The 11,934-nt window shown below is 41.2% G+C and overlaps 1 protein-coding gene across 12 annotated transcripts in view; it reads left to right on the top strand.

Moving 5' to 3' along the window:
- The window catches only part of Emsy (EMSY transcriptional repressor, BRCA2 interacting), a 65,696-nt gene extending 54,920 nt beyond the window's left edge, over positions 1-10,776 (top strand). For 6 of the 12 annotated variants that reach the window (XM_029479318.1, XM_021166922.2, XM_021166925.2 and 3 more), the window contains 5 exons: positions 551-592; positions 3,126-3,277; positions 4,985-5,548; positions 6,472-6,951; positions 9,394-10,776. In XM_029479318.1, the coding sequence (XP_029335178.1) occupies positions 551-592; positions 3,126-3,277; positions 4,985-5,548; positions 6,472-6,951; positions 9,394-9,588 (1,433 nt within the window). In that variant the 3' untranslated portion in view covers positions 9,589-10,776. Of the gene's footprint in view, positions 1-550; positions 593-3,125; positions 3,278-4,984; positions 5,549-6,296; positions 6,388-6,471; positions 6,952-9,393 lie in introns of those variants that run through there. The other 6 variants (XM_021166926.2, XM_029479319.1, XM_021166921.2 and 3 more) reach the window with 3 other exon arrangements.
- Positions 10,777-11,934: the final 1,158 nt, after the last annotated feature.

Raw genomic sequence — 11,934 nt, 5'->3', positions numbered from 1 at the left:
AAAAAAAAAAAAAAAAAAAAAAAGCAGACTAGATACTTAAGTGTGGTCCAGCAACAAAATACTAATGAGATTTGGGGGCTGTACCTATGGAGAAGTGAAACTCTTTCTCTTACATTCATTCGTGTGTAGCCTGCTTTCTGTTTGGATGCTTTATTATTTTGAGATCCTAAGGAGTTCAGGGGTAGTGATGTGAATAATCCAGGGTGAGAGAGATGGCATATAAAGCAAGCCCCTGTCTTGTGTTTTTATAAGCAGTCACTAAAGGATACTGTAAAGTTTCAGGTATTTGAAAATTCCAGATGCTGTGGAGAAAAAAAATTCTTTAGCATTATTTGAGGAGATACTAGGACTGGTGAATTAAAACTTCCCAGAAAGAAAATCTGATGAAGATAGTAGAAAACTATGGACATCACAGATATTAGCAGAAAAGCAACTGCTGCGGAGGCCAGTCTGCTGAGGAAAGGAATGTCAGTCTCTCCAGCAGCCTAGACTGGCACATAGTAAATAGATGAAAAGACCTGTGATTTCTTCCCTTACTCATCCTTTTCAGAGCGCACTGATGAGGGGACAGAGGGTGCTTTCCCCCTTGTAGGTAAGTGGTGTGCATCCATCGGGACTGTAAGGAAAGGTTGATGCTGACTGATTGTGGGGGAACCACTTAAATGGATGCGCTCTGCTCTGCTCTGGTAGAGGGAAGGTAAGCCCCACTAGTAAAGGGAAGGAGAGGTTATTTTGAAAATAACAGTGAAGCAAACACTTTGCTAGAAAAGAAAAAAATTGTCTACTATAATAAATGGCTGGTTTCGGGGCTTATGTGGGTCAGTTAAGGTCCCATCATCTATCTCACCGATATTCTTTCTGTGACCTCTTCCGTAGGTGCCACCTCTTATACACTCAGCCATGTTGAGCATTCTCTTTGACCTAAAAGCTAGCTGCTCCGGGCCCTGCTTTGTTCTGTACTAGATGGTAGTTTTCTTAACTTTCATTGAACTTTAGTTTCCTATACTCTGGACATTTGGTAGAAGAAATGTATAGGATCTTGAAGGAGGATTATTTTTAAATAGTGTTATTTGATCTTTTATGAAGTCCAATTTGTTTTTATTTAATTTAAGACGTCTTACGTTGGGGCCGGTAAGAGTGGGTGTTGCCTTTCCCGAGGTCCTGAGTTGGTCCCTGGTACTCATATTAGTGGTTCACAATCACCTGTAACTCAAACTCCAGGTTATCAAATGCCTTTCTTTGGCCTCCATAGTCACCCAGATATATGTGGGGCACTTGTGCACACACACCACACACACACACACACACACACACACACTTACTTGCACACATGAAAGTAAATGTTAAGTGCTGGAGAGATGGCTCAGTGGTTAAGAGCACTGACTGCTCTTCCAGAGGTCCTCAGTTCAATTCCCAGCAACCACATGGTGGCTCACAACCATCTGTAATGGGATCCGATGCCGCCTTCTGGTGTGTCTGAAGACAGAGACAGTGTACTCACATAAATACAATAAATAAATCTTTTTTAAAAAATGTTTAAAAAACTTATTGTAGTAATTATAAAAACTAGTATGGTATCAAAATGGTCTATATAGTCTGATAATTTCACCAGAAATTTATTATTTATCTTTCAGATGTCATTTATTTTGATGATACTTTTATTTAAAAATTTCATTGATTTACTTGCTTGAGTTTAATGTCATAATTAATTTTTCTCCTATTTAGTCCTTTTGTAAATGATTTCATTTCAGAATATGTTAAAATGTAAATCCTGGCTCTTTATTTTCAGTTTAGCTGAGAATATATGGAAGATTTTATTAACTCATAATTTAAAATGCACATAGTAAAGGCATACTGTGAAATGCAGTGAAGTAGTAGAGTGTAGAATCAAAGGTGGTACCATTTGATCTCATGGCACATATAGCTATATTTGTAGTTAGAAGCTCTGAATCTGTGAGTGTAAAGAAAAGAGAGTTGTAATTGCGGCTAGAACTGTAGTTTAGCCCTCTGACCACCACACAGGCACTTGGACCTGTAGGTGCAGCTCACTCTTGGGCTTTCCACTGTTTCTAAGCATGGAACAGTGCTACTTGAAATATGTTAACCTTACAATTATGGGACATTGGAGGCGTTTTCATAATCTCAAAACCCTTAGCTCATTTACACATTTGGTTTTTTAACCTATTTTTGTCACAAGGGTTTTCTTCCCAGTGGCTAATGGCATTTGAGTGTTTTGTAGGTTTGGATGTGGCAAGTGTTTCTACTTAAAAGTTGAACTCGGGGCTGGTAAGAGAGGCCCCAGACTGGCACCTATGTGAATGGGTAGTTTGAATGAGTCCTCTGGCAGGAGAGGAGGAAATGGGGTTGGTTTCTAGGCCTTCACTCTTGCTGTTCTATTTGAGCTAAAACTGTGACAGAATGACCTTTTTTCCTGTTGACCCTTTTAATTTTAAGGACCATTTTCAACCATTTCTTCACTGGCCTCTTGTAAGAAGAAACAAGTTTTTATCATCCCATCTAAACACAGGCCAACAGAGCGAGGCTCTGAGTTTTAGTGCTTTGGTAGGAAACCAGTAGCTTCAGAGCCACAGGAGTAGCTGGGGCACGGTAGGAGGGAGCTCCTTCTACAGCCTCACTTTGTCCTTTCCCTGGACCCACGAAGCAGTTTCTCCTCCTCGTGTAAAGGAGCGCCGCTTGTGCTGGACTTCGTTGTTCCCATTGTATGATGACTCTGGGGTTTATGGAAACGTGTTGTTTTCCTGTGACCTCAGAGAGCTAAAGGTCAAGAGAGAAAAGCCAACAGTTCACTAAAGGGTGTCACTTTAAAGGTGTCCCTTCTGGATGATAAAAGTTTTCACAGTGCCTCTCCACTTATTTCCCCCTCATCATTAAAATAGCTCTGTGGCTCCCATTTTGCAGATGAGGAAGCAGTTTCATTAGAGACTTTCTATTAGAGTCCGTCCCACAGTTCCTAGATGGTCAGGTTCTGGTCTTCTGCCTCTGAGTGTGTAGTACCACTCTGTGAGATATAAGCTCATACTTATATTGTGCTTAAAATGATTTGTCACTGGTTACAATTGCTGTGGTGATTTCTGGAGAAACATCACCACCTCCTCTATTTTCAGTCAGCCATCGCTCCCAGCCCCAACAGCCTTCCCAGCCCCAGCGGACTCTGCTTCAACATGTGGCTCAGTCACAGACTGCGACGCAGACTTCGGTGGTAGTCAAGTCCATCCCAGCGTCTTCCCCTGGAGCAATCACCCACATCATGCAGCAGGTTGTGCCTCTTCCTTTTCTTCTTATAGTCAGTAACTACGTTATTTGCCAAATAAGGTTCAATTTTATCTTCTATTTGAAAAAGAAGGTGTACCTGAATTGTAGAGTGTATGTGTAACTCATCCATCTGTGAGGAATGAATAGAGACTGAATTGGGGGTCTGAACACCAGGAAATAATTAGAAAGCGGTATGTTTCTCTTTTTCTTTTCTTTTTTAAAAAAAAAAAAACATTGTAGAAGCAGAATTTCAAAAGAGTTGGGTTGTGTGGGTGAATGTCATCAGAATTGGTCACTGTTTGTGGCATTCATTCTTACTGTTAATACAGATTTACTAATAGAGTAATAAGATTTTCAAAATGAAACCTTATGTGGCTTGTTTAGTTGTTTGCTGCTGAGTTTGTTTTTGTCTTTATACTTCATAATAAATCATTATTATTATTGTGAGAGCATTATGAACAAGAAGGGAGATAAATACTTTACTCCTTTAATTATATGTGACCAATAAAAGAAAACTCGAGAGAAGGAAATAGACTAATATCAGATAGAGATGCTTGCTATTAAGGTAATGAAGAAGAAGAAAGCCTCGCACTCCATGCTCTGAGCTGTGAGTACATTCATTTGATTCAGAAGACTAGGTGCATCGTCCCTCTTACTTGCCACTCATGTAACATTCAAACCCATGGTGACAGTTTGCCACACAGCTGCATCCTTGGTAGTCTAAATTTCTTTCACTCTGCTGCCAGCAGTCAAATCTGACTGTCTTAAGACCTAGCTGGAAGACAGTGGAGAGGTGTTAAATCAAAACTGTGTATCAGGGCGGTAGGAAACATGGGCAGTTCCAGTTTTCAAGGTAGAGTAGTGGTGTAATGTATGACAGGGTAACGGGGGTTAAGAATAAGGTGCATTTTGTTGTGTCCCAAAGGAAAGCCATCTGTCTAAAGATTTCACTGGGTGACAGATCCTAGTCTGTCCTTTACTGGTAGGTCCTGACATTGATATTTCTCAAGACAGGCAGAGTGAGACAGGCTGGCTCTTTCCCAGCGTCACTTAGAATGATTTCTCCTCCCAGTGCTAGTTATCTCAGCTGAGCACAGGCAGTCATTCTTCTTTCCCACAAAGAGGACTGACTTATCCCCTGGCTCACTCCCTTCTAGGAACCAGGTCTTTGGGAAGCTGTGGCCTGGTGAACCTGAGACTCATACACCTTGGTGACACAGCCTCTCCTCAGGGAGGCCTGTTGTGAGCATTGGGGTGGGCACGTCTCCAGACAATATATGTGGCTTTGGGCACTGAGGGTATGCATGTGGCCAAAGTTCTTGGTTCTGCTCTGGTTTCCTTACTTCTTAGTTGTTGCCTTCTGTCTTTAGACAGGTGAGCGAGCGTCCCTTAAGCACAGGCTTGAGAGTGTTCCTGAGCTGGAGAGCCTTTCTGTTCTTTATGAGCTGGGAGGTCACCGTGCTCCTCTCTAATCTATAGGTTCTGGGTTCCCTACAATGATGAGTGGACTGGTTTTTGAAGTATTTACTGTCTGAGAGTTAAAATTACGAGTTTTGATTAAAACTTTTGATTAGAGCCTTGAGGCTCTGTGATCTTTTTAGACTCCTCAAAATAAATATATGTATCTCACATATTTTTCAGTTCAAGGAAGATGTGACACTATAGGTGTTTTTTTGTTATTTCCTTCTTACTCTGTGTCTCTCTTACCTAGGCATTAAGCAGTCACACTGCTTTTACGAAACACAGTGAGGAACTTGGAACTGAGGAGGGTGAGGTTGAAGAGATGGACACATTGGATCCTCAGACAGGTCTGTTTTACCGCTCTGCCCTGACACAATCGCAGTCAACCAAACAGCAGAAACTTAGCCAGCCCCAGCTGGAACAGACTCAGCTGCAAGTGAAAACTCTGCAGTGCTTCCAGAGCAAACAGAAGCAGACCATCCACCTGCAGGCAGACCAACTGCAGCACAGACTCACACAGATGCCCCAGCTCTCTATCAGGCACCAGAAACTGAATCCTCTCCAGCAGGAACAAGCACAGCCCAAGCCAGATGCACAGCACACACAGCATACTGTGGTGGCCAAAGACAGGCAGCTTCCTACCTTAATGGCACAGCCCCCGCAAACTGTAGTACAGGTGCTTGCCGTGAAAACCACACAGCAGCTTCCTAAACTGCAGCAAGCTCCGAACCAACCAAAAATCTACGTGCAACCCCAAACTCCTCAGAGCCAGATGGCGCTCCCCTCTTCATCAGAGAAACAGCCTACAAGCCAGGTAACAGAATTTTGATAGCATGCAAAGTTAACGCCTGTGTTCTCGGATTGGGGGGGTAGGCGAGGTTTTTTGAGGTTGTCACCATAGCTGTAACATGCCAGCAGTGCTTTGTGTAGGCAAGAGGAACCCAGAAGCCTGATTGCACTGGTGTTGGTATCAGGAGAGAGGGGCACTGCTGACATAGGGAAGCACAGCTCTCAGCCCGCCCTCTAGGTGGTTTCTAAAGGAATCACTTTCAGCAGTGACGAGCAGTGCATGAACATGACAGTCCCATACCTCTGTGCTTACGAACCTTTACTTCTGTGGCAGTGATGCTGAGTAAGTGCAGTCTTTTAAGGAACATCATTGACCATCTCTCTCCCTTTCTAGTATACATCTTTAGGTGGCGATTTTACCCTCTACACTTACCATCTAGATAACAGGAAATAGATGGGTGATCATAAGAAATTTTGCTAACAAAAATTTACTATTCTGGATTGATTATGTGTGTGTATGTTTATTACAATTCATACAGAATATGTTTGTACAGTTGTACCTTGAAGCAAAAGATTGAAAAAAATCCAACTTACTTTAATTTAAAAAGATTATATGAAATCATTTGAGCGGGATGTTAAGTCTCAAAGGAAAACTAGGCTGCTGGGAATTCTTTTTTGCTTTTGTTTTTTTGTTTTTGTTTTTGTTTTTCCTTTACTGCCTCATAGCTTGGCTGGCTGAACAAAGGTTCTTTCAACCCCTCCTCTTTCCCTAGGTTCCTTAAAAGAAAACAGAACCTTCCCATCCACCCTCTTACTAAAACATGGAGCTTCAAATGTCTTCCTAGTATACCGCACGAATGTTTCTTTTACCATATTTTCTGGAGTGTTTGATTAGTTTTTCCTCAAAGAGATGTAGCTATAATACACACAACCCCAATTTGTTTTCAGGTGGAGCAGCCAATTATAACCCAAGGATCCTCTGTTACAAAGATAACATTTGAGGGGCGCCAGCCTCCCACAGTTACAAAGATAACTGGTGGCAGTTCTGTTCCTAAGCTGACGTCACCAGTTACAAGCATATCTCCCATTCAGGCCTCTGAGAAGACAGCAGTGTCAGACATTTTGCAGATGTCTTTGATGGAAGCTCAGATTGATACAAATGTAGAACATATGGTAGTGGATCCCCCAAAGAAGGCTCTAGCCACCAATGTGCTCACTGGTGAGGCAGGAGCTCTCCCCTCCACCCATGTGGTGGTGGCAGGGATGACGAAATGTAGAGAGTCCTGTTCAAGTCCATCTGCTGTTGGCCCTCCCCTAACGACCAGAAAAATCGAAGCAGCAGGAGTGCCTACGACAGGCCAGTTCATGCGTATTCAGAATGTAGGCCAAAAGAAAGCTGAAGAGAGCCCAACAGAAATTATCATCCAGGTAAGAACTGCAAGGAAATGAGACATCTCGGGTAGATGGGAGGCTGTGGGCTTGATCCATTTTGGGATGTGACAGGACTAGTCACTTCAAGGAAGTAACAAAGGACAGAGATTTAAAAACTATTATAATGTATGAGTTTATATTTAGTTTTTGTTGTTAGTGGTCTTTTTATTTTGAAAATAATCATAGAAACTTGGTGGATGTAGTCAGACAGCATAGTGTATGACCATAATGGCCATGCCTGTGTGTGTCAGCTTTGTTTGATGTCCGTACCATGCTTGCAGTGTGTTGACTAGTGAGTTTACTCAAAAGATCAGTGGTTTCCTAGGCTTATGCTTTGGACTCTTCAGTCTGACAAACTGGAATATAACTGCTTGCCCTTCTGTTTAGCTGGATTTCAGGGACACTTTATAAACAGTTCTTGTTCCTCATCTGAATCTGTGGTTCCTGGAACAGTGAGACTTCTGTTGACTAGAATGTCTGCAGAAACACATTTTTATGTGTGTTTCTAAACTACTTGTACATTTAAGCTGTCATTAACTGTAAACTCTGCTTCTTGTGTCAGTTAGGATTTGAGCATCTTGTTAAGGAGATGTCATCACACAGGGGACAACAGTTCGTCGGCAGCCCACCTTCTTGATCTTTAACTTCTTTGTTCTAAAAGTCACCAGTCATTCTGTGTTACAGATTGAGATTGAAGACTAAAACTGAGTACAGACCAGCCCTTACAAGTTGTGTTTTATTTCTACCTCTTGATGCAAGGTGTTAAGATTTTTTTTTTCCCCTGATAGTAGCCATTTTATTTTCCCAAACTGGTACACAGTTTGGAAAATATCAGAGCAGCCCATTTTTAGTTCATTAAGGATTCCTACTTATAGACTGGTAGATGATCTAGAATTGACATAGAGCCACTGTTTTATGCTTCAAAGGTCATAGAATAAGCTTTCCATTTGCAGTGATTCCAAGCTATGAAAGAATACAAGTTGACTATTGTTAAACCAACTGAGACATAATTAAAGTCAAAGGTGATAATTAAGGTTAAAGTGGCCATTGAATTATTCAAGTATTTTGTTTCCATCTATAAAAGTGAATTTAGTGAATTATATAATTCTTAACAAAAAGCTTTGTTGTGATTCCTAGTTTTTTACCTGAAGGCTAGGGTATTTTAGATTTGCCATTCATTACTTTGGGCTAGACAGCTAATTTCACTCATCCCAGTTTCCTCATTAGTGGTGAGAATAAGAAGTACCTAATTTATCGACTCTTATGTGATGGTTAATAAAATTAAGGATTAATAAAGATAAATGACTGCTTCAATGTTTGTTCAACATATGGGACCTGCTACTGATTTTACTAAAATAGATTGTGCCAACTAGAGGTTAGATTGCTATACATGTTTGGAGTGGCTTAGTTGAAAATTATCTTTCTGTGTTACATTAGCAGGAATGAAATGTAGTTCATTCATGTCAAGGATTAGGAGCAGAGGTGTGGTATAACTGATATCCCTTCTTAAAATGTGTCTGCAGCACACATGGTAGTGCATGCCTGTGATCTCCACACTTGGGAGGGAGAGGAGGGAGAGTCTGAAGTTTAAGGTCATCTCGGCTACATAGTCTGTTCAAGGGCCAGCTTAGGATACATGAGACCCTGTCTCTGCCAATCCCCTCCCCCAAAAAAGGTTATGATGAAAAAAGAATCTGGTAGGACCATAAGTCTTAGCAAGAGGCCCTAGTATTTACCTAGTAATATTTTTAGTTGTTTAAATGGCAGACTTTTGGTCTTATATTTGAAAACCTTCACTATTGCTCTAAAGGTGATTGTGCTATGACTAAACAAATCGTTTCCTCTTTGAGCCACCAAAGGGATTTAAAATACATTGTTTGTCAGCAACCAATCATCTATCTTAAAGATGAAGAACAAAAATATAGTACAGTTGAGGCTGGGTGTGAAAGTGCATGCTTTTATTCCCAGCAGTGGCAGGTGGGTCTCTTGTGTTCAAGGCCAACCTGGTCTACAGATGGAGTACCAGACAGCCAAGGCTGTCTCAAAAAACCAAAACAAACCAAAAAGAAAAAGAAAAAATCAAAGGGAAAAAAGCCTATCTTCTGAATTTGGCCTTCTTTGTTAGAAGAGGCCTCCTAAGGGAATAGAAAGCCACAGTTAGAGTTGTGTGGGATTTGAGGTGGGATCTAGCATTAACCCTGACAGCTGTGACCTTGAGGACATCTTGTACCTCCTGTTTCCTCACGTGTTACATGGAAGCTACAGTTTCCACCCAACATTGTTACAGATGCAGTAGGATGGCTGTGAGATCTAGCACAGTGCTTGTCATGGAGGTGGTCCAGGACATGCCAGCTTTCTGTGCTTGGGGGGGGTGTGGAGGATACAGTCTCCTCTTGGCTTTTCCACTATAAACATTCTCTTGTGAATCTTCTCTTTCAGGCCATTCCCCAGTATGCTATTCCTTGTCACTCCAGCTCCAATGTGGTGGTGGAGCCCAGTGGGCTTCTAGAGTTGAACAACTTCACCAGTCAGCAGCTAGATGACGACGAGACAGCCATGGAGCAGGACATAGACAGCAGCACAGAGGACGGGACTGAGCCCAGCCCCTCTCAGAGCGCTGTAGAACGGTCCTAGTGTGCAGACGCCGGAGTGCACTTTAGAGCCTGCGTGGTTACCAAATGTCCAGGGAAACTTAAAATTTGTTATAGTAAAAAAGAAAAAAAAAAAAAAAAAGGAAAGAAAAAAAAAGCACTTTGTTCATATTTAGGCTGGGGACCTAGAAGCATTTTAACAAAATTAAACTCACAGAGGAATGTACTTTAAAAAAAAATAGAAAAAGAAAAAAAAAAGCAAAGGAAACGATGCACCCCATGGAGCCCGGCACCTTGTTGGTGCTAAGCAGCGAGAAGAGACTTTCCTGTGAGTGGTCCTGGACTGCTTTCCACTGAGCAAATGCCACCAGAGAGTATGAAAAGGAAAAGAAAGGGGAATATGAAGAGTTTGTATTTTTGAAATGATGTATCTGAACAGTTTTTCAAAAATTGTGTTTGTTTTTGCAAATCCCTGGAGATGTTGATTTGGCTAGCATTTTACATTTGCTCAGTTCATGATTAGTTTATGAATACCTAGGGAAGTCCTGGCATTGCAGAGTCCTTGCTGGAGGGTAGACATCAGTCAGGTTGCTGCCTGGGCAATGTTTGGGGTGGTTTGTACATGTGCTCCTTGGTTGTATACTAATTTATTGTGGAGTTCCACACTTGCCTATTTATTTATTGTAAATGTTTTGAAGCAGGCCGAATCCCTTTTCCTACATGTCCTGGGAAGCTGGATCCCCTGGCCTTCCCACCTCCCCACCCCCTCACCCCCCTTTGAGAAGACGGATTAGAGAAGATTTGGTCAGGAAGCAGAGGAAAAGACGTTTCTAGCCCAAAGGAAATGCTCAGTCGTGTTCCTGAAAATGAGCTCTGCTCATTGGATGCTTTCTCGACACCGACATTGCACACCCGTGTTGGACTGAGACTTTGAAAACAGCTTTGACTTGCTTTGGTTTAAGTCCTTTGAAATGTATGAAAGTGTTCACTTACAGTTCTAAATGTAATGTTTGTAAGTTTTTAAGTTTTTAGGGTGCAGTTTGTTTACGTCCAGGTGTGGTCTTGTGATTGCTGTCTATCACAAGTAGAGTGAAGGGTAAGGGATGGGAGGGTAAGAATTTTGACAAGCTGTGGCAAAGGAAACTATACCTTTCATTTTTAAAAAGTGTAAATAGAAAAGTTTTTAACGGTTTTATATGAATTTCACTATAAATAAGCATTTTAAGACTGACAAATGTTGAACTGTATATACATTTATCAGCTTAACTGCCCAGTTTTTGGTGCTGAAGTACTGTAAGTAGAATTTATCAGTAGCGTCCTAATTTCTGTGTCTACACCTGGGGAGAAGAAGCTGTGATGCTGTAGTTAATCAACTTACACAAGTTCGTACACTTGTGTAACTTACACTGATAGTCTCAGCAGGAGCATCCCTGAGACACCTACCTTGCTCCTGGTGGTTGTCCCCATTTCTACTAGGTGAAAGTTACTCACCCATAGATGGAGCTCTTGGATAGCATTTTATTGTACAAATGTGTTTCAACAACCACTTTGTGACTGTTCCTAGCTAAGGGAAAATTTAACTTCTCTTGGATCATAGATATCTTTAAGAAGCTGATTATACTATGAACTCTCTCACCAAAAAAATACACATGCCAGTACACGTGTTGAGATTTTCCATACAATTTTAGGGACTTAAGAACTCCCAAGACCATCCATGTATTCCAGGTTAAGCCTTCTGTTATGGTCAATCCATTACTTACAGGTGTAAGTTTTTATCAAATAAAATATCTTTTGGATACACATGGATCAGGAAATAAGAACAAACTTGACTAAGTTATGTTCCATCTCTACTATCAGCATACCATGTCCATGTTTTGAGAATGTAGCCTCTCTGTGCTCCAGCAGCTTAAATGACAAATGAGTCTACTTTAGTCTGCATTTAAACAATCACTTGTGCATATATATTTGCACACATACATGAATTATCACGTAAGATTTATTTATTTTTTCCTTTGAATGGTTCTAATGCCAAATAGAGCAATATTTTATGAACAAATAATAGTCACTCCTCTTTTATGTGCCAGGTAAGGCTCTAGCCACCAAGGATATTACAGTGAGGACATGGGAAATCCTACCCAGATGGAGCTTACAGGCAGGGCTTCCTGCTCGTGAAGGAAGGGGAAACAACAATTCCAGGGTTCTTCTCTTTTTTTTTTAATCGGCACATATTCAGCATATGTAGTGGTTTTGTCTCTGTGTGTGGAGGACAGAGATCAACCCTGGGGTTGTTGCATAGAGGCCATCTTCCTGATTCCTGGGTTGTTGTTTTTTAAATTACATTTTTATGTATTTTATTTTTGTATATATGTGTGTATGTATTCATTATGTC

Source organism: Mus caroli, chromosome 7, assembly GCF_900094665.2.
Source record: "Mus caroli chromosome 7, CAROLI_EIJ_v1.1, whole genome shotgun sequence".
NCBI lineage: Eukaryota > Metazoa > Chordata > Mammalia > Rodentia > Muridae > Mus > Mus caroli.
The sequence above is the reverse complement of the archived record's forward strand: the minus strand, read 5'-3'. Positions and strand labels throughout refer to the sequence as shown.